At 48.8% G+C, this 22,709-nt stretch overlaps 1 protein-coding gene across 1 annotated transcript in view; it reads right to left on the reverse strand.

Moving 5' to 3' along the window:
- Positions 1–8,855: 8,855 nt before the first annotated feature.
- LRRC75A (leucine rich repeat containing 75A) overlaps positions 8,856–22,709 on the reverse strand; it is a 64,034-nt gene continuing 50,180 nt past the window's right edge. The window contains 1 exon segment of the mRNA XM_050322067.1: positions 8,856–10,993. Within this exon segment, the coding sequence (XP_050178024.1) occupies positions 10,411–10,993 (583 nt within the window). The 3' untranslated portion in view covers positions 8,856–10,410.

Here is a 22,709-nt window from a genome sequence, read left to right on the forward strand (position 1 = left end):
AAAATTTAGTGCTGTGGAATGAGCAACAGACAAAAAATCCTGGTTTTAAAACAATTATTTTGGATTTTCTAAGTTTTAAAAAAGTTGGCAGGAGTCCCTTGGCTTTTAACAACAGCCAACAACCACAAATAAATCTAAAAGAGATGAAAGGATTAAAGCAGCAATAAAATATGCAGTGAAGTGGAGAATGGCCGAGTTACAGCTTTTACTGATTATTTGTAATCCCCAAAACTCATGCTGTGACTGGACCTGATGGAAAGGGGCTGCAGTGATGGAGGAGGAAAAGGCAGCAGTGGTTTGGCCTTGATACCGCCAGGGGATGTGGCTGCAAGCCTCATATTTAGCATAAATGCTGGTTATCATTTTCTTGGTTAGTAATATAAAGCCATTGTATCTACATCAGCATTAAAATCATTCATGCAAACCTGTAAATTACTATTGTTAATATACCCCAGCTGTCAGTGGAAATGTAAAAGTCTTTTCTTGGTGGCTGCCATTTCAGCTGAAGCAGTTCTGGCTCTGCTAAATTCAAAGGGAGGAAGGGATATCCTGTGTATCTGAGCTTTTTAGAATGAAATAAGTCCTTAATTTTGAAACCTCACTCCTTTTGTCCTGAAGGCAGGTGGAAGAGCTGTTAATTTTCAGCTCTTCTCTCCCTCATTTCACATCAGTGGAAGAACTGAGGCCCAAAGGAGCTGCTGTTTTCTAGCAAGGAACGATTAAGATGGTATTAATGTCAGGCAGGAAAAGTGTTACAGGTTTGTTTTCTTCCAGGTGCCACCCTGGCAAATGCTTTGTGATGATTTCTCAGATACCTCGGGCAGCAGCTCCGAGCAGAGTGAGGGCTCAGAACAGCCAAGGGGTTCATGGCACCCAACTGACCCTGTGCTCCTCAAGCACATTCCACCTGTTCCTGTAAGGAAGGACAAGGTTAACAATCATTTAACGGCCTGGTAGGACAAACATTCACCTTATTTTGTCAGTTTATGTAGTTTAGTGCCTTAATTTTATGCTGGAAATCAGTTTTAGCCCAAATGTTACGAACTGATCCTGGTGCTGCTTAACATGGTAAGAATTTACCAGGTGGGGTTTGATTTAAAGCGCGGCAGGAGGAGATATTTAAAGAACATCAAGCATTTTGTACTCTCAGTTCACAGGAGGAATAACATCTGTCCTGCTTGAGCCCACAAGGTGGGGCAGTGACCAAGCTCAGAGTGTTTAGTGGGAGATTTTACAGTGCTGGAAGATGCTTGATAAGGGAAACATGGTTTTATTGTTGCTTCCTTCCCAGTTGCCTAATAAGATTTTCATCTTCCATTACCATGCAGAGAATCCCTCACACAGTGAGAATGTCACTGCCTAATTAGTTCCTAATTAATGTTTCTTAGTGTTGGAGCAGCAAAGGGCTCTGTTTTTGCTGCTGTGCAAACCCCTTGCAGGGATTGTTCCAGCCCCAGAGCGTTCCTGAGGTCTGAGCAGGCAGCAGTGACACAGAGAGCAGGAGTGAACAGTGGGCTGAGGAGCCAAAGGAGTTAAAACTTAATAAAAATGCTGTATGAGAAATGTTCTCTGCAGCAGCCTCAGGACTCGCCAGCCTGGCTGTGCCTCCTCGGTGGTGGGTGTTGAGCGTCAGCTCAGCTGGAGCCAATAAACAGCCCCCAGCCCAGCACCTGTGGAACTGAAACCTGAACAAAATACAGATGAGAAAATCCCATTATGGAGACTGGATTTGCAATCCCTGCTGTTTTAATCAAGTGGCGATGTTAAAAGTTTCATCTCCAATAATTATGACTCTTCCTGTTCGTGCTTCTCTTTTCTTTTTGTGGACTTCCTGTCAGTCTTTGCGAGTCAATGCTTAGATCTAATTTTTTTTTCCATAACAGGTTTGTTTTTTTTTTTTTTTTTATTTGTAATGATTTGTGGTAAAATAATTGTGTGGCACAGCTGCAGCCTGAACTCTAGAAACAAATAATGATCGATGTTTCTAAAGCTGCCTGTGGCTTTCTGGTGATCTCTCCTTTGATTTTGGAATTACTCTCCCAGACCCCGTAGGAGTGTGTTGAACAGAACAAGCCTGGAGGCTGCTCAGCCTCGTGCAGGGCTGACCCTCCACCACGAAAAGCTGCTGCTCCTTAGGGGCCCCGGGTGAGGCTCATTTTGTTCCAAACATCCACCTTCCATTTTATGCTCCCCCCGGCAGCTCAGGCACAGGGGGAGGAGTTGGGGTTCTTTCTCTTTATTAAAATAATATCATGCTTATAAAATTCCTCCTGCTGCTCTCAGGATGAAAAGGCAAACTCCTTTGGGCAGTGCTGGGTGGTTTTGGAGGCAGGTGAGGAGAAAAAGCTGCATTTTTGATGGATGAATGAGCAAGAAGCCTTTGAATCTGTTAGACTGGCAGGAGGTCCCAGTTGCAAGAGGAAGAAGAGGTGCTACCAACATCCACCAGAAGAGGAAATTCAGGTAGGAAGAAGCTGGTGTGTAATCCAACCCTTGAGGTTCTCCTCAAAATTAAAGAGGGAGAAGGAAATAAATGGTGGTGGTTGTGGGAAAATATGATCCTGGTGCAGGGAGGGACTTGAGGAGGAGCCCGTTTATATGGAAAGCTCCCAAATTCCAGCTGCAGTTCCACAGTGTGTGTGCTGTGTAGGTGTGAGGAAAATCGATCCTGCCTTCTACCACTTCCTAATTAGTATTATCACTTAAAGCAGCAATATCCACTCGGGTTAATGAGCAGGAACGAGGACAGTTCCAGTGAGAGAGGCAGAGAAGACTGAGTGGAGCTGCCTCTGGGGTGGGAAGCTGAGTTTCCTCCCAGTGATGCTGGGAATTGGTTCATTTAGCTCAGTGCAGACATCTTCCCATGCCACCAATTCACTGGCTGGGCCAGATGTGAGCTGAGGTTGGGCCTGAGCTCCAGAAAGGAGCTGGAGCGAAACAGAACTTGGAAGAAATGGAACCTGCATGTCCTGAAGTGTTGCAATGCTTTAAGCTGTTCTGCTGCTTTGTTTTGTTTGGTTCTTCTTTGCCTGGCTGAACAATGGAGTGTTTTTTACGGTAACTTGTGCCAGTTTTTGGGAAAATGTGTATCACCCAGTTGGCTTTAAGCTCAGCTGCAAAGCCTCTTCTTCAGCTGCTTGGAAGGGAGAAGTAGGTGCTTTGTTCTTTGGAAAATCTCCCTCTTATAATTTGCCTGATTATCTTTTTTTTTATCCTTCCCTGAACGTAGTTGAAGGTTTTTTGTGGCAAAGGAAGGCAAGTGAGGGGCACAAAAAAAAGGATAAGGTTTGCATTTCAGCCCCCAGCTCAGTGCTGTGTCAGTGCATGTGGTGGAGGGGAGCTCTGAGCCTGCAGGAAAGCACAGCTTCCCCCAGAGCACTTGGGAAAACACTGAGCCTTTTAAATTCATAATTTAACAAGCAGGTGGGCACAGGGAAGGAGATGAAATAAAGCCAAAAAAAAAAAAAAGATAATGGTGAAGTTCTCCTCCTCTTGGAAAGTGATGTACAAAGGCACACAGCCTGAAGCTGCTGCCTTTTATTTTGTGTGTTTGAATCCTGCCCACCTCTGGGATTTTTCAGCCTGCATCTCCACCTGCAGGATTCCCCAGGAGCTGGGTAAGAGCTGGGGTAGCAGGTCCCAGAGAGTGATGCACAGAGATCGATCCTTTACTGCCTTATATTTCATTTCCCGAGTAAGCTCCTCGGGCTTCACTTTTGTAAACCTTAAATCTGTTTCTGCTTCCACCACCAACTGGCTGGGAGGTGCCACATCCAACAGGCTCACTGGCAGAGCATTGCTCGTGCCACCCCAGCAGATGCAGCTAAACCAGCCCTCCTTTAAGGCTGTCTCCCAGTCCCCACAGGTTTATTGTCTCCTCAGACTGAGTTAATAAAAGAGCAAGGAAGAAAGATGGCACAGGAGCCACAGGATCAATAAGCTATTAGGAGTCAGAAGAAAACTCAGAAAACTGCACATATCATTAAAGGGGGTGGTGAGCAGCTTGCATCTTTTCTGACTCTGTGAAATCAGGTCTTCAATTTTAGGTAAAACTGTAAACTAAGCTGAAGGTAAAGACAGCTGTGTCCCTGCATACTTGCAGAGGAGAAGATAGAAAATGCAAGCCCAGAACTGCCAGAAGGGACTATAAACAAAGGACCTCCAATTCCCCATCCATCAGGAGTGATTGAGCCTTGGCATTATGCAGTTTACACAGAGAAAGCTGGCACTGTATCCCTAAATACCTGAGCTGCAGTGCCAGCTTGGGATCCAGGGTTCCCCCTGTCCTTCCCAGTGTTCATCCTTGTGAACAAATTCAGTGCTAGTGTTTTATAGGAACACAGGTCACAGAATGGTTGGGGTTGGAAGGGAGAGCCCTGATCCTGGCCAAGACCTGTGGCATTGCCATAAACATCAAAACAATTGGATCCACTGGCTGCTTTTTGTCATTTTGGTTGTGGTCAGAGGGAAATTTCACAACTGGGCAGGGTATTTGCTCATGGGAATGTGGGAGATGATTGATGGGCTGGAAGGGGAAGGTGGTCTGATCCATCCCTCCCTGCTCCTGGGAGGCTGGTTCTTCCCAGTGCTCAGTATTTGGCATCTGGCACTTTTTTCCTGGACCCTGAAGTACTTTGGTATCTGTCTTAGCCCTCCACCAAGGAAAATGATTCCACCAGGAATCAGACACACCCCAACTGCAGTGTAATTTTGGTTGAGCTCTGTCATCAGCAGGAGCTAAAACCCCTCAGCCTTCTGACTGTGCTTGCTCAGTGTTTTGGAAGTAAAGCAGGTGGTCCTTGAGGGATTCCTTTACTTCCATTAATTTTCCAGATGCTGCTGTTTACATTTCCCCCATCAGCTGAGCTCGAGCAGACTATTTGCTATCTCCAGGGCCTGTGTTAAACACACTGGCATGAGCTGCCAATAAATAATGTAGAAGACTCCCCTAGCCAGGACATTTCCTTCTATTAGTAAGGGGAAAAAATATCAGATGTGAGGTAGCATGGGACCTGCTGAAAGTTTTCAGCCTAAACTCCTCCTGGGTTTTTTATGTGCTGGGTTTTTTAGTCCCAGATGATGTGGGTGAGATTTGTCCAGGTCTCAACTTTCTCCTTTGTTACCCTCTCCAGAGCCACCTTCTCCATGGGAAAACTGCACCCTGCAAACGTCTCCTGTCAGCTCCTGCTGCTTTCTTCTCAGTTGAACCAGCTGAAGCAGGAGTTGATTTTCCTCACAATAAATTGCTGGATTTGCTGGAGGTTTTGGTGTGGCCTGGCTCTCAGGTCTCTTCAAAAGCACTCCCCAGGTGTTGTTTCAGGTGGAAAAGGCTTGGGTTTGTGTGGGACTCCCTGGGGCACATGTAGGGCAGATGGCTCTGCTCTGGGCCTGTCTGCTCAGGGAAATGGCAGTCCAGCATATCTAGATTTTGGGCATTGGGATCTCTATCAGATGTTGATGTTGCTCCACTCAGGGCAGCTTGGTATGGTCTCACCTTGGAGCAGGGAGTGCTCAGGAGGGTGCTCACTGAACATCTACCCTGGCAAGTGCAGAAATCCTTCCTGCTCCCTCCCCAGCCCTCTCTGTGCTCCCTAACACTGCATTTTCCAATAAATATCTTATAATGATGCTAGAAATCAGCTGACCTGCTGCTCTCTGGGTTTTGAACTAGGTCAGCTTTTTCCTGTTTGAAAAAAACCCATGTTTTTCACATTGAGACCCCCCCTTTTGCAGCAGTTGTGATTGATTATTCAGTCACCCGTTCCCCCAAACCAGTCATTTCCTACAATCCTGCTTCTTGACAACCCAGAGGCTGGAAGATATGGATGTAAAAAAACCCAAACCCCCCATCCCTACCCACCACCTCCTCCAGTTCTCAATTCCTGTTTCAGTTCTCCCCTGGAGGGCTCTGCAATCCTGCACGTGGGAAATCCTCCACACACTCAAAATACACGTTTTATTCTTAAGGCTTGGAAGAGAATGAAAATAAATACTACACAAGCTGGGGGTTTCTAAGGCAGAGAGTAGGCTGCATGAGGAAAACCTCAGTCCAAAGCCCAGTCCTTTAGCAAGTGCAGACAAATCCATTTGCCTGCCCTGCCCAGGCACCCTCCTGTGTGGTGTCTGATTTTTCCTCTGAATAAAGAGCAGGAAAGATGATGGAGGGGGAGGGAAGATGAATTTCTCTTGCAGCTGGGTGTGACAGGTGTAAGTAAAATGGGTGAAAATGTGAGGCTTGGTGCTGGTGGGGAAGGGATTGCACCTGTGTGGAGCAGCTTTCCTGGTACAAGCAGAGTGTGGGTCACAGAGAGGTGAACAAGGTGAGCAGCCTCACAGCCAGCCCTGCACTGAAACTTCCCTTTGTCTCTCCTGCCCATTTAAAATCTCCCAGCTGGGAATTTTCCTCCTGCAGATACTCCTATTTCAGACAGGACCCAAAGCTGTTGTATTTCTTATTTTCTGGCCAGCTCTGTGTGACAAGTACCAGCCATGACGTCCTGCCTGGGGGTGTGCAAAGCCGTGGCTTGAAATCAGTGGCCTTGGGGTGCTGGAAGGGAGGGGAGCAATCCCCACTGAGCCTCTGACTCCACATCATCACCTTAGAAGGCCTCTGTTCCCCCAAGGCATGGGAGGAGAGGCTGGTCCTGGTGTCACAGGGTCACCAGCTCCTTTGCTGGCAGCTGTTGAGCATTTGAGAGCGTGTCACGAAGCTGGAGCTGTTGAGACTCACATCACTGGAGGCTGTGGGAGCACTGTGAGTGACACATCTGGTTCCCTGTTTGTCCTTCAGAATCCAAGGCTAAAGATGTGTAATAGAGCTGGAAAGATCATCTCCTCTTGCTGTGTGCGGTCTGCTGGTGGAACACGACCCCCAGGCAGAGAAAAACTCGGAGAAAAACTTTGCCCCTGGAGTGAAGGAGGAGTGGGATCACAGGATGACATCCCTGTACCAGAGAGGTCAGGGGGAGATTAAATCTGTTTCTCTCCAAGGAACATTTTGCTGGAGAGGTTAGGTCAGTTGTTGGGTTTTTTTTCCCGTCCTCATAAGCATTATTACATGAGCACTGCTAATAAGGTCAATTAGTTTCCTTGGCAATAGTGCTCCCAGTTAATGGAACATGGGAGTCTCTGCCTCTCTGAGGACAGGAGTGGTCCTTGCACAAGGTCAGGAGTCTCTTCCTCTCCTGCTGCTGAAAAGGGGGGTGCTGAACCACAGAAGAGCCCCAAAACCTTTGTGCCTGACTGCACAACCAGTGGGATAACCCAGAGTGGTGCCATTGCCTGGGGCAGCCCTGAGCCCTCCTCAGCCCCTGCTGCTGCCCCGCTGTCCCCTTGGTCCTTTGGGTCACTTTTTGGCCTCTCCTCTGCAGCAGTTTTGGGTTGACATTTGCAGCCTTCTGCTCCTCTGCAGCAGCAGCAGCAGCAATGCTTTTGGCTAAAGTATTTTTGAGCTTCTTTGATGTCCCCAGCAGTTTCTGTTGCTCCTGTGCTTTCCCACGCACTCCGTGCTCGAGGATGACCCTCCCCAGCCCTCTTGCCTGTTTCCAACTATCCCCCAGGAGTGTAACCCTCATTTTAAATGAGTAATCACCTTCAAAACCCGAACAGGTTTTGTGCAAACTCTTCAGAGATAACCCAGCTAGCACGCAGCACCAGCCCTTTCATGCCTCTCTCACTCCTCTCTCCTTCCTCGCCTGCTGTTTCAATTCCCCTCGCTGTGGGCTCCTCAATCTGCACAGAATGATTTCCAATTACATTTTTGTTGCTGAAGGCATAAATCTTCTCCCCCAGACTGGTTTGTTTCATGCCCAGGCAGAGCTGTGGTGCTGGTGGAGATAACTAACCAAACCAGGCTGGGGTGATTTATGGACTTCTTTATTTTGTGGTGGAACATTTCCTCCCCTCTTTGACAAGAAATGACCTCAGTCAACTTTAATATTCTACCAGCAGCGATTTTCAGTCCTTGAATCCTTCTTCTAGGGCTTTTAAAAGCTTCTAACCCAAAGCAGCAGCACAGGGAACATTGATTATATACAGAGTGAGCCCCGAGCTTGTTTTGATGCTGATGAGCTGGGAAGGGAAACATCTCACACTGCTTTCTTAAAAAAAAACCACACAAAACCCACTCTTTCCTGAGCCCACAGGATCATCATTATCCTGAAGTGCACTAAATGGATAATTGAACTAATCCACCCTGTGAGGAAGGGACTGATTAGCCAAAGCCTCTTGTTTTTAGAACCAGTAACTGTCTCTACCAGAGCTCTGGTTTTTTTCCCTTTTTCTATGGAATTAATTTGGTGCATCCTTCAGCACACACAGATATATTGATGGAAGGCCCTTTCCAGCTCTTTCCTTGTCTCAGGAGGGCTGAATGCTCGCTGGACATGGAGGTGCTGGCACAGCCTGTCAGCACCACAGGCAGCTCCAGGGGTGTAACATCTGCACAGGGTGAAGGGCTGAGGGACTGGGAGGGTCTTTCCCTGGAGACTCTTCCTTTGCAGCACAGCCCTGGAGGGCCATGTGAGGATCCCAAGCACAGCATTTCCCAGCTGGGATGGGGGTGCTCCTGATTCACAGCACATCTGTGGCACCACTGGGGACAGAACCTTGCACTCAGGAGGGTGGGGAGCACAGGTTGCCCAGAGAAGCTGGGGCTGTTCCATCCCTGGAAGTGCCCAAGGCCAGGTTGGAGGGGGCTTGGAGCAACAAATCAAAAAAAAAAACAAATCAATGCTGGGCCTTTATTTAAACATTGTCATTTATTTTGATTACCGAGAGCTCCTTTATTTCAAACAGAACAGTTTATTCACTGCAAAGGTTTTTCATGCCTGTTGGAAAGAGTTAGAATTTTAAAAAAAAAAAAAAAAAAAAGAAAAGGAAAAAAAAAGGAAAAAGGCTTGGATACATGCAAATCATACTGAATGTTGCCAAATGTATTAAAAGAAGGAACGGAATTTCTTCTAAGTCACCTACTTGCAAACGGAGGAGGAACAACCACTGGCAGCGTGAAGCCCCTCTGGAAAAAGCTTCCAGGTGCTTGGGATGTTGAATGGACAGAGCCAAAGGCACCACCAAAAGTCTCTTTGCACCCAGAGAAAGCAAAGCCAGAGTCACTGCTGGGAGCCAGGGAATGATCTGGGAGCTGGGAGGGGCTTGGAACAAAGGAAGGGGCTCCCCCTCAGCAAAGGGAGTCACGTCTGGTCCACAAGGGAGAGGAAGTTTTTCACACTTTCCTGCCCTCCCCCAGGGTTTAGCATCGAGTGAAATTCAGGTTCAAAAGCCAAGGTGCACATTCCAGCGCTGCTGCTCTGGGGTGATCCATTTTCCATCAAAACTAAAACCAAATCAAACCCACATCTCGTAGAGAAAAACAGAGGGACATTTTAGAAACAGAGCACTTCTGGTCCAGGGGGCAAAGGACACAGCTGAGTGACCCAAAGCCTTTCTGAGGCTTTAAATCCCAGCTGGGACTGCCCAACCCTCAGTGGCAATGACAGAGGGATGAACCCCAGGATTGATTTTCCCTTTAAAAACCTTCAGTATTGTGGTCTCTCGTCAGCAACAGTAACGAGCCTGAGCTGAGCACTCCATGTTTGGTGCATCACTCCCCAAAATGGATCACACGCTCCCAGCACTGCTGGTGCAAGTTCCAGGTACCACATGAAAAGCTCTGGAGTTATTACAGCAGCACAGCTGGTGGGAAACTGGTTGTTACATCTGAAGAAATACTGGGCAGGCACAAGTGCCAGCCTGATTTCGGTAAGGCTGGAGGGTGAGGGTGGTGTCCAGGCACGCTGCGGGCTGGGGTTTAGCTCCACACCAGGAAAGCAAAGCTCTCCCTCCAGGCTGGCTCACGATATTAAGAAAAATGCCCCTGGTTAGTGTGTGACCAGACTTTAGTGGTATCTCAGCAGGCATGCTACTCATCAGCTCCTGAAGTCACGACTGGGAAGGAGTTCAGGTCTGTCTCAGTGCAGCCCCCTCTGGGGTCACTGCTGGGTCTCCAGCACATGTGGGAGAGCAGCTGGGCCTGCTCAGATCCAGCCCTAGGGAAAGGGAACCCTTCCCTGCACACTCTGGGCACCTTTCTGCTCCTTCCTCCCTGCTCCTCTAAGGCCCTCCCGTTACACCACCTGGGAGACGCGTTTTTGAGAGGACCGAAAGCACAGCACATCACTAATGCTCGACAATACCTGGGCAGCTTTTATAAAATACAAATATTCACCTTTACCTGCTCTTTGAAAAGCGAATCATCGACATTCACGGAACAGGGTGGGGTTGGCAGCAGTCCGGGCCCCCGGAGCGTCCCACCGCGTGATCCGACCCTCTGCCAGGACCCCCCAAGGCCGAGGTCTCGGATTGAAGCAATCCTCGCTCAGCACACTCACCCAAGAGCCCCGGGGCTGGACATCATGTCTGTGGGGTCCCAGCACCCCGTTCTGAGCGCGGGAGCTCCGCGGCCTCGGCCGTTCTGTCCGTCTGCTGCGAGTGCGCGCTGTCGGTGCCCGCTCCGGCCCGCAGGTCCTCCTGGCTCTCAGCCAGGCCATCCTGACCCTCCAAATCGCTCAGCTGGCCCTCCCCGAACTCCAGGATGGTCGGGAGGTTGCCTTGCTTGGGGCACCTCCTCTTGAGGCTGACCAGGAAGGGCTGGGGCAAGGAGAAGATGTCCACGTTGTTGCCGAGGTCGATCCAGGTGACGCTGGGGAACTTCTTGGGGTCCTTGAGGGTCTCGGTGAGGTCGTGCAGGACGGCCTTGGTGAGGCGGTTGCCGTTGAGGGAGAGGGTGGTGAGGTGGGGGAGCCCTCCGAGCGCGGGCAGCAGCTGCAGCAGCATGTCGTCCGTGAGCTCCGTGAAGCACAGCTCCACCGTGTCGATGTGCTCCGAGCTGTGCTGCAGGTACGACGTCACCCGCTCCAAGTCCTTCAGCGTCAGCGGGATGCCCGACAGGTCCACCGTGTTGTCCTGGGGCTTCCCCATCAGCACGGCCTTCAGGCTGCGGGAAAGGAGAGGGACGTTAATGTTGGGGTGGCGTCGCTCTGGGCTCCGTGGCCGCTCTTGGAGAGGGCAGGAAGGGGAGTTATTTCTGGAGGATGTTCAGCTGGGGCTGATACTCAATTCTGTAGGGGCCAGGAGTGTGTCTGTGCAGCTGGGGGGCAGGGAGATACTTCAGGGCCAGGAACAAGGAGACCATGTTCAAAACCCATAATTCAGAAAGAGTCCTGAGCTCCTTCTTAGAGCCACTGCAAACCCTGGAATGAAGAGGCTGTCCTGTCACACCATCTCCTGGGTGCTGTGGGGCAGCTCAGCAGGTTCTGTCCATTGTGTCCACCCTCGACTGGGACAGGATCTGTCAGTCCCTGGGCCGGGGGAGCTCAGCACTGCCCAGCAAACCCTCCATCAGCACTAAGCCTCACTCTGGCAGCCCAGGCTGCTCAGACTAAGCCATGTGAGCTACTAACTTGGCCTTTAGTTTTGATGCAGGTAAACAACTGCCCAGGCTAAAACCAGCCGGAGAAAAATTATGTCAATGAATGGATGCAAATCCCTTTGCCTAAGGCAGGACCCTGAGCTGCCACAGGTTTTATATCAAAATTGACAGGCTGAATTTAAGCATTGTTCACCCTAAGAGTTGGGCCCTCACTTTAACAGTGTTAGTTATGTTAAATAAGCAAAATTTCTAGAAGCAAACAGCTCCTGAAGGTCTGATGGAAGTAACTTAGGGGGGGCATCAGTCCTCGATAGCAGGAGAATGAGAAGGCTTTTAAAGAGGTTACAAAATGGATGTTTTTATGTTTTCCCTTGTTTAAGAGGTTTGGTGTTTGTTCTGTTTAGTTTGTGGTGGGTTTGTTGTTGTTGTTGTTTTGGGTTGTTTGTTGGGTTTTTTTCCTCTGGTAAGACAGATCACCCAGTGCTCAGCTGTTATGAAGTGATCTGGTGCCAGGCTGCCAGTGGGCAGGTCAGTAATGTCCACACAGCTGGGCTCTCTCTAAACTCTCCTGTGCCTTGGGGACAGGTTTCTCTGCCGTGGTGGCACTTCTGTCAGTGGCAGTTTGAGGTTTGCTGGCTTGGCTGAAACCTCAAACACAGCCCCACAGTCATTCAACAAAATCCACACTCAGCCCTTGACAAGATCTCCTTTAACCTGACTGTGGGCAGGGAACAGCTGGTAATGGGAGGTGCTTCTCTCTCCTGGCAAATTTTTGGCAGCACTGGGAAAGAAATCAATGAAAGAGTATATTTATTATTATAAAAAAGTAATTTGGTGTTCAGGTGTTGGCAGCTACTTCTCTGTGACACGTACAGCCACGTCACTTTTTGAAAGCAGCCCCATCTGGAACCAAGGTGATGCCTCAGCAGCAAGCTCTTCCCACCCAAAAAACCCAGACTGCTCTTGCCCTGCAGTCTTTGAGCACCAAAGCTGTTTATGGAGGGATCTCAGTATAAATAAATATTATAAATAAATATAAATATAAATAAAGCACAAAGTACCTCCATGAGTAACTGATAACCAGTTGATAGCGTGGCTAAAAAGCCAGGGGTTGATCCCTGGTTTATCCAGCATGGATATCCCCTGCTTGGAGCGATGCTGCCTGTCTGCCATCACCTTGGGGGACTTTGGTGTGGCTTTAAATTTAAGACAGTGCCGTGGGTGTTCTGAGCCACCCCGTGGAAACCAGGGGGACATTCTTATGTTAACAAACAGCTGCAACAATTTGTAGCCCTGCCATAAAGTTGGCCACAGAAGGGCTCCCAAATCTCTGGAGGGAGATCTTACAAATCCCTGTGAGCTTTAGTGGGGGATCTGTTACACCCACTTGGTTTCATCCTGATGTTTTATGAGGTTATTCCATAGGGGAAAAACACTGATTTTTTCCCACCCCCCAGCTGGGGTTTTGATCACTGTAATGACAGGATTGGGAATAAAACCCTGCACTAAGCTCTGCTCACACACTGGCAGGGTGCTGGTTTATACACACACTGAACTAAAAGCTACTTTACATGCAGTATGGAATCAGATCAGGAAACAAACAAACAAAAAAACCCCGTAAACAGGAATATTGATGTTTAGATCAAACAGAATTAAAAGAAAGGGATTTCCCCTTGGTTTAAAATTCACGACATTTCTTTCAAGCGCCGCACAAATGGTGAGATGAGACACCAATGTGTCATGTACTGAAGGATAATTGGGCTTATTGAGCCTCTTCTTTGCAGGGTGAAGGGATAGCTCAAGAAAAATGAAGAGGCAGCCTGACAGAGGGAAAAATTACAGCCAGAAATTCATATGATACCTGGTGAGCAAAGTATTTATGAAAATGCCAGCAAAACAATTCTTGAGCATAATGAGCCACCAGTAAAAAATAAAGAAAAAAAAAGGTAAAATACTGAGATAAAAGGCTTACCCTGAAATACTGGTGGTTTTTCAAAGTCCCTGCTCCAAATGATGGCAGTCAAACACTGGAATAGATACTTGGGAAATGGAGGGAAGGGATACAAATAAATGCTTCAAATGCAGGTCCTCTGCTAGTAAATAATGTTCACTAAATGGCTGAGCTCCCCCCAGTCTCAGAGGAGGAATAGAGACAAGAAAACATCATTATTTAGCTTAAAGGAGGAATCTGGCTATGGTGTATATATAATAATGGATTGTGTGTTGAATATCCTATATTCTATAATATATATATATATATATATGCTGCCAAATTCTCCAAAATTCAGAGACAGGAGATTCCTGCATTGGCCCCACCACAGCTCATCCTCAGCTTTTACTTCTCTGCTTCAGTTTTACACCCACCCCAGTGTCTGTTGTGGCTGGGATTGCTCAGGAGCTGTTTCAGCTCCTTGTTTACCACCACAGAAAGGTTTAGAGGTTTATTAACAGCACAGTCTAAAGTCCCTGTTCCTCCCTGCCTTTAGAAAGGAACAGCTTGGAAAGATTCCACTCCTCAGAGAGATTCAGGGTAAAGAGGATTTTGAAAACACAGAAATATAAAAATATGTAACTTTAAAAGCCCCTTTAGAGCTTACCAGTAAATACATTCAAAATTCCTAAGTCTTTGCTGTTAAGAGGGAAAGTACCAGTGGGGATTAGTTATTTTGGTCTCTTCTTGTACCAAGAGCCTTCCCAGTTTTGCTAAGGTTGGCAGTTTTCATGTCATAAAGTCCAGACACCCCCTTTGTTAACGTCCTGCCCCAAAATCCCAGCCCAATTCTCCAGTGAGAGAGAATTTGGGAGGTGGGAAGGACAGATTGCTCAGCCTGGAGCTCATCTTGGGGGGGGGGGGAAGTTGTTTCCTCCTCATTTTGTCCCTGATGAGTGATGTGAAAATTAACTTTATTATGGCCATTTACAAAATAATTGTGCCTGCTGGGAAATGTGAAATGTGGGAACCACATCCCTAAACAGGATCTCCCATTGCTGCTGACAAACCAGACACTGGGGCTGTTTCTTGGACAACCCAGCACAGCTTTTTTTTAAAATTTTTTTATTTTTTAAGCAGCTGAAGAGCAAACCTGGAGGGAATGTTAAAATTTCCCCTAAATTCTGCTCTTGCAGCAGGATCCCCAGGGTGGCAGGCTGGGAATGACGCTGCCAGCGAGCTGCTCTGCGTGTCCCGGGCTGCTCCAGGAATAACTCAGTGTTTACATGGCTTCCCTTTCCCAATCCCACTGCATTTTCTTTGGCTCCACACCAAGGCCTTGTTCCACCTCTAGTGCAGGCCTAAAGCTCAATAAGTGCATGGGGTGTTTGCTGGGAAGGGTAAATTCCCATCCAAGAGCATCCTGAGCAGCAGGAGAACTGACACGGCGCTCGTGGCTTTGGCCGTGGGGAGGACTGATGGTATCAGAAAGATCTTGATCAGTAAATCCTTCCCATCACAGTGATCAAAGTCAAGCAGCTGTGATTTTATACTCCTTCACTAAATCCACAGAATCACCAAATGGTGTGGCTTGGAAGGGACCTTAAAGATCACCTTGTTCCAACCCCCGTTACTTCATGGGGTGGTGCCTCCACAGCAAATTCTAAAAGCTCGTGATACAAATGTCAAGGAAATGTGATTTTTATCCCTGAATGAGCATTGACCTTTTCCACCAGCCTCAACATCTTCACCTCGACCCGTCCCATGAAGAGCCAACCACCAGAGAGCAGTGTCACCTCATGAAGTGTCACCTCATGAAGCAGTGGTACCCAACAGTGTCACCCCACAGAGCAGTTGGTTTAGGGGTGGGTTTGGCAGTGCTGGGTCGGCTTCCCTGATCTCAGAGGTCTTTTCCAACCTCCACAATTCGCTGATTCCTTGAAAATGCCCCCCATGCCATCCCCCCAGCACCAACCCCCTCTCCCCTGCACTCTCACCCATCTCAGCTGCTGCCTCTCAATCCCGGGGGTGTTCAGTCAAAGGGCCTAATTAAACCTTTAAAAGCAACAAGCTCCTTGGAAGATGAAGCACTGCTATCAGGAGAAGCAACTTGATAAATATCTCCAGCAGGGACAATTAAGCAGCAGAACTGCTCTCATTTGCATGAGGCACATCCAGCTCCTGTCATGGTCCAGAGGAGCTGGGATTCAGACGTGGAGTGAGGTGAAAGTCTCCTGCTCTGTTTGAGAACCACCAGTTTTTTTCTCCTCCCAACTTGTTTTTAATTTCCTGCTAAACAAAAAATTCTAAAAATAAGCACTTGGGATCCATCAAAGTGCTCTGCTATAATTGTAACTCCGTTTAACTTATTGCAGGAAAGAAATGTAAATATACTGCTGCTGGAGTACTCCATTTTTCTATCCTCAGCCTCCTCGAAATAAAATGCATTTGTATCATCCTTTGTATGACAAATTTTGCTCTCAAGCCTGTGTTTCCCTACAGAGAAACTGTGCTGGAATATTTCCAACAAATTCTACTCCAGAGTAATAAGAAGCTACAGCTGACGCCCCATTAATAACCTGCATTTGCAGCAAAGGCAATTTGCACAAGTGCCAACAGAAAAACAATCAAGAATTCAAAGGAAAACAACACGTTGGGATTGTTGCTTCTGTAAATGACCCCCTGGAAGAGAACTGGCCCCAAATAAGGATTTGTTCAAGTTTGCATTATAGGAAACGATGGTTTGCAGTAAAACAAACGGCATTTTGTTTGAATTCTAACACAGGAGAAAATAAAATATATAAAAAAAAAAGCTGAAAAGACTCTTGGAAAGGGACTTTTATGATTGATACAAAAATACCCAAGTCACTGTGGATTTACATGAGCAACTCCCCACTAGGGAGATGGGAAGCTGATGTGCTCGGGGTTGCTTGGGAAAAGGACCTTTGAATCCAGTTGCAGCCCTCAGTGCCCAAAGGAAGGAGGCCACAGGAAGAGAAATCACCAGTAAATTGCTCCTAAAAACATGACAATTTACTGCCAGTACGTTTAAAACAACCAGGGAGTTGAAAGGAAGAGGGGAGGAGAAGAAAAGGATGGGAGGGGGGTAAGAGGAAGGGGCTGAGATGGTGAGGGATGGGAGATCCACAGGGATGGATGGAGAATGACAAGGCAGTGCTGGCTGGGGCTCCAGCCCCTTCTGCAAAAGCAGGATGGAGGGTTCCCTGAAATCCTTAATTTCACCTCTCCCTTGGTTTTTTAAACTGCTTTGTCCCATTTTTGCAAGGAATGACCCTGAAACAGGCTGGGTGTGACCCCAGTGTGGGGCTGGGACATGGGGCTGCTCCTGCTCTGTCCCCCCACCACAAATTTCAGAGAAAAATGGGTTTTGACACACTGAGTCTATTTGCAGATGAAAGGGGCTGTTGTTAATTATCTCCATCCCGTTCTGGAGCCCGGGGAGCTTTAGGGTGGGGGAAACACACAGAGTCAGGCTCCAGTTTACTTCTGCCCACCAAAATCCAGCCCTCAGACCTGCCCCTGGTGCCATCAAACAATAACAAAAAAAGCCCAGGAAGAGTTTGCAGAGATCTCCATGTACCCAACTGAACAGACTCCTGCTGAAGGTTTGAGGTTCCCACTTTGTAGGGGCTGTTTGTATTTCCTGTTCCTTGAAATCGCTTGAATTCCATTAATACAAAGGGGAAGAAAATAGGATTTTTGGGGGGTGAGGGATGAGGGGAGAGAAGCTTCAACTCTGATCCTCCAGCCCAGTTTTCTCATCAGAAACCAGCCCAAATAAATAAATAAATAAATAACACCCACACAAAACCAAAAAACAACCCTCTCCCAACTCTCTTCCTGCAATTAGGGAGTGATCAGCTGCCAAAGTGTGTGCCTGGGGCTTTGCTTTCCCTAAACTGTTTATTTTATTGGAGCACAGCTCACATTTGGAAGAGTTTAGGCAGGCTGAGGTCCCCCATGGCCTGTGCTGCTCTGCTGAGAGCCAGAGCATGAGAGCCCTGCTCCCAGAGCCCCTGCTTGTCCCTCACTCTGCTTGGGAAGAGGTTTTCTCCAGGGGTTGGTGTCACCCCCTGTTCTTCCCTTTCCCCTCCTGATCCTTGGCTTGTCTTCCTTCCACACCAAACCCCTGCCCTTCCCACTGCCCATCCCAGCACCTCTGGGGTCCAGAGGGAGGGTTTGAAGCTCAACGTGGGTCCTGACACACCCACACACACACAGAGATGGATCAAAGGGAAGCCACCCCTTCCTGCTCCAGCCTGCCCCTGGACACGTTTCAGACAGATGGTTTTGGGGGACAACTGTGCCTTCCCCATGCAGGGTGGAGGATGGACAGACCTGCAGGTATCCCTTAGCTATGGGATTGGTGTCCTCCTGCCAGGAAACCCCCTCAGCTCTCGCTGACAGAGCTCAGGACACCCAGGAACTTGTGCTGGAGGAGCTGCACGTGGAGAAGGTCTCACCTGCAGGAGTAACCAGTTGCCAAACAAAGAGGAAACGGGCAAATTGAGGCAGCCAAGAGCCTTTCATCTGGTGTTTGGCCCTGCTATCAGTTTTGATCATAATTTGCACATCTACCGAGCCAAGAAAGGCCTGTTTTGCATGATTTTCAGTGAGCAGATGCTACAATGGCCAAGAAAGCCCCAGTCCTGTGGCCATCCCCCTTCCCCTCAGGGGCACAGGATGCTCACAGAGGGATGAGATCCCTGGGTTGGGTTGATGAGGGCTGACCAGTGTGTGGCTCCTTCCTCCAGCCCTCCCTGCACCGGGGGTGCATCTGCTTTACATTAACGTGCCCAGCAGATAATGGGTCCCACTCAGCCCAGCAGAACAGGGAGACCATTGTAACCTCAGCTTTCATCCAGTGAGGAACAACAGGATACAACCTGACCCACTGCTAGTTCCCTGCTCGTGTCTTCAAAAGAAAAAAAGGGGATTTATTTTTTTTTTTTTTTGGGTAGGTTTTTCATATTCTGTCCCAATGAGAAGATTGAATAGGACTCCTCCTCTGTAAGCACAGCAAAAAGTTGCTCACTGGAGCAGGGGCTAAACCCGACTTATTGGCATCCCGTGGGTTCCTATTCCTGCTGGGCACAGTTCCTTGTGCAGTTTTGCTCCCCCTCCCGAAGTTATTTCATTTTAGCAGCCCCTTCCCTGAGTGCAGGATCAGCAGAAAGCAGCTGTGGCCATTTCTGGGGCTGCAAAGCCAAACAAAGGAAAACAGGCAACAGGGAACAGCTTTAACTGCCCAAAGAAAACCTCCTCTTCCCCCAGCACTTCATTGCTTTTGGCAGGTTATTTCCTCGCTGATGGTGGAGATTTCAGCCTTCAGCTCCCCCCCCGAAGATGAAAACAGAGCTCAGAGGTGGAGCTGGCTGCCAAGGCGCCTTTTCAGTGGGCAGAGCAGAGAAGGAACGTGATCCTCTGCTCTTTGCAGCAAAACACCAGCCCTGCCCGGCTCCCCCCGTCCCCACGGCACGGCAAATTCCACTGGACGTGCAGGAAAACCACAAAACCCTTCCCTGAGTGTTCCCTGAGTGGCTGTTTAGCTTTTCTGCTACAACACAGGGCCTGTTATCAGCTGTATCAGACTCCAACCCCACCACCTCTCTCCCTCAGCTTTCCAAATGCAAACATTCTGCCCTTCTCTCTGTTTTCTGTGCCCGTCAGTGCTGAGGTTCCCTCAGGTCACTGTGCTGGCTGTTCAAGGGAAATGATGCTGCAAAATCAGCCCAACAACAAATCTTCCCCAGGTAAGTAATTTATCCATTATGTAAACACACATGTACATCCCCCCCACCCCCTTCCCCAAGTCTCCAACTCACCCTCTTTGGAATAATGAGCCCCAACTGAGCACTCAGTGACCAGCATGACCCAGCAGCTGATTAAACCAGGGAATGCAGGAGAGGACTCCACTCCAGATGGGCATTTCTCCCAGCCAAGATGCTGCTGAGGAATAACCCTCATCCCCAACAGCACGGTGGGAAGTGACCTCAACAAGAGGCTGAGCACACAGGGAGAGCAGCACACAAGGGTGGCTTCTTCCTCCTACCAAAAAAAACCCAACCCAGCTCCCCAGCTAACCCTGGGTAGGGGCAGAGTGAAACACCTGGAAGAGCCTGGGCTCCACAGTGCTGGACCAAAGAAATCATTCTTGGGGCTGAATGCCCCGTTTGTTGGGGGCTGGGATGTGTCAAAGCACGGGCTGCCACGTGTTGGCAAGAGGTGTGACAGCCAAAGCTGGGAACTGAACGTGGGCAGGGCCTGCACTCTGTGTTTTTTTTTTTCTTGGAGGTGCCAACCAGCCCCTTTTGAGATGTAAAACATCCTTCTGTGCTTCCCTGAGTGCTGGTGGGATGCTGGGCCAGTGTCCAAGGGGTGTTTTTTCCCCACCACATCACCCACGAGCCAAGGGATGACCCCACGTTAACGCTGAAGGGTCAGACTGGAAGGGGATGAGTCAAGTCTGTGTCTGGGTCACCAGTGGGGTGAGGGGGGACCTCAGGGCCTGGCTCTCAGGGGACAGATAGAAGTGCCTGGATATGAGCAATCAGGGCTGGGCTGGAGAGGCAGGAGCTCATGCCAGGACAGCTCCATCCGTGCTGGTTCCATCAGTCCAGCCCTTCTCCTGCCCGGAGCACAAGGAGCAGCAGCGCCTCCAGTGCTCCCCCTTCACCACCCCCATCTGCAGAATTATTTTACAGCATTATTTTCACTCAAAGAGAGCAGCAGCAGGCGTGGGAGGTGGAAACTCACCCCGACAGCGAGTTGGAGCCCCGAGTCAAAGTGATGGATGAGCTCACTAAACACCTTCATTCACCACCGCTAACGACGCACCCCGAGAAAGGGCTCGGGAAAGAAAATGTAAAGAGCTTCTATCAAAGCTTCATCATAAAGCTTGATTCTCTTAATTGGGAAATATAGCCAGGGGTGACAGGCACGCTGGGCTGGCTGGTAATTAGATGGGCACCACTGCTGGGTGGTGGCAGGAGCAGCATCCAGGCTCTGGGCAAGGGACCAAACTGCCCCTCACCACCCAAAAAAAGGAGCCAGGCAGCGTCTTGTTTAGACAGGACAAATAATCACGACGTGTTTGGAGGACTTCCAGCACAGGGAAGAAGCGTGTGTGTGTGGAGATTAATTATTCCACCAGCTGATTCCCTCGTTTAATAACAATTTCTACGACTTCATTCCCTGCTCCGCAGCCCGAGTTGTGAGGATTGGTTTAAATAATCCCTGCCATGTGTCAATAGAAAATCTAATTTCCACTCTGGCCAGAAAGCAGAGAAGTAATTATTTAAAAAAAAAAAGATAAATTACAACCCCTACACTTTTCACAGTCTTTGCCAATCAGGCACAGGACTTAAAAATGTATTTAAGGGAGCACAAGCACCTAAGTGCAAGGAGGTGGGAGGGGAGAGATGCCAGCAGGATGGAGGGAGGAAAACTACCAGTTTATTCCTTAGTTCAGTTGCAGGAGGGGAGAGGAAGGTGGCTTGAAATCGAGGTTTTAAATCACAGGTAGTTGCCTGTGATCACCTGAAGCTTTTAAGGCTGCAGCAAGAACGTGAGCAAGCTCAGAAAAGCGAATCAGTGGGAAAGGGGCGTCCTGCTGCTGTAAATCATCTCATCCTGGCCTCAGGATTTCCCTACTTTAATTTCTTTTCTAGTACTTCTGGCTGTCAGTTCATTTGCTCAGTGAGGCAACAGCAAAGGCAATTCAAGCATTTGTCAGGGTGGATATCCATCATTGTGGGGGGAGAAATGGTGCTGCACAGTTTGGGTTAATTGCTTTAAATTCTGGAGCAAGGCAGACAACTTGTGGAGGGCAACGAGCAGGGTAAGGGCTCATTTTACACACCGAGTCAGTGGAAAACCTGAAGCCTCTTCCAAGGTGACAGCCTGCCCTGTAGCACCTGCCCGGGTGGCATTTCAAAATCCATGCATTATTTACAGTTTAGCTCCAGCAGCTTAAAAAGTAGGTCTTTGCTAACGCCAACTCCTGCCTGAGCAAGGTGTGATGGGGCTGGGCTGGCACAGGGGAAGGAGCTGCAGCCTCTCCATGATCAGGGAGCTGTCAGGGATAACCTCTCCCTCAGCAAAGCTCAGCTGTGTGATCCCATCCATGCCAGCTCACCAGCAGTTCCCCTTCAGCTGCTCAGAGTGATCCTGCCCAGCCAACAGTCCCCCCTTCCAGATGCTGCTGCAAAATCCAGCAGAAATAACCTCATTTCCATCCCAAACTTGCCAATCTCGTGGCCAAACGACTCTCAGTGGCAATGAAGAACAAAATGAGTGCATTTCACCACCTGCTTACCCTCTCTGCTGGGTGTGCTCTGGGGTGTGCAAAGAGCCCAGGCTTCCCAGGAACCAGCGGAGCAGATCCCACAACTCCAACTCTGACAGGAGCAGGAGGAATCAAATTTCCCCTGAGTATCAGCAATAAGCAAACTCCCTGGAGTTATCTGAAGAGATCCCTGGAAGTATTGAAAAGACATGTAGATGTGGCCCCTGGGGACGTGGTTTAGTGATTGACCACCACAGTGGTGGCTTTTCCAACCTTAATGATTGTGGGGTTCTGTGATTGTGGGGTGGCAGCTTCTTTAATTGCCACAAACAGCAGAACTGCAGAATTATTTCTCAGCCACAGCCCTCACAAATATTTGCTCCCCCGTATTTGCAGCATTTCACCCTTCCCCCCCACAACAGGCACTTTATTTGTTCACTGTTTAGTCCCATTTTCATGGCACTGAAGGTCATTCCAGCATCTCTGACTCTTTAAATTCAACAAGAAACATTGCATTTCCTTGCAAGCCTCTTGGGAAAGACAGGCCACCCTGCCAGCCAGGGCAGATTGATGTGTGTTGACATGTCAAGGGACCCTGGCAGGGGACACCCCTGGCTCCATCAGCATCAGAGCACTTTTCCCCTCTGCAAAAACATCTAAATGGCTTTTTCTCCAAGGCTGGATCCTGTCTCAGGTCAGTCTCAGTACAGATTTCCTCTGAGGATGCCCTTTAACTGCTCAGGGCTCCCCAGAGCACTCGAGCAAGCAGAGACAGGTCACCCTGATGGAGTCAGGAGCGGGCAGAAAACTCAAGGCAGAAGGGCAGGATGCACGAAGTGAACTGCAGGCTGGAGGGAGCCTCTGTAGCTCCCTGCACTAATGCTGGGATAGTGCTAAACATCAGTGCAAAGGAATAACCACCCTCAGCCACAGCAAGGGCTACCAAGTCCAGGTCCTGTGTCTGGATGTCAGTCAGTGCCTGGCTGTCAGTTAATATTTGGGTAAAGAATCCAGAGCTTTATTCAGTTATTCCTCCCTGGCCC

This window comes from Myiozetetes cayanensis, unplaced genomic scaffold, assembly GCF_022539395.1.
Source record: "Myiozetetes cayanensis isolate MyiCay16 unplaced genomic scaffold, myiCay2020 scf27, whole genome shotgun sequence".
Taxonomy (NCBI): domain Eukaryota; kingdom Metazoa; phylum Chordata; class Aves; order Passeriformes; family Tyrannidae; genus Myiozetetes; species Myiozetetes cayanensis.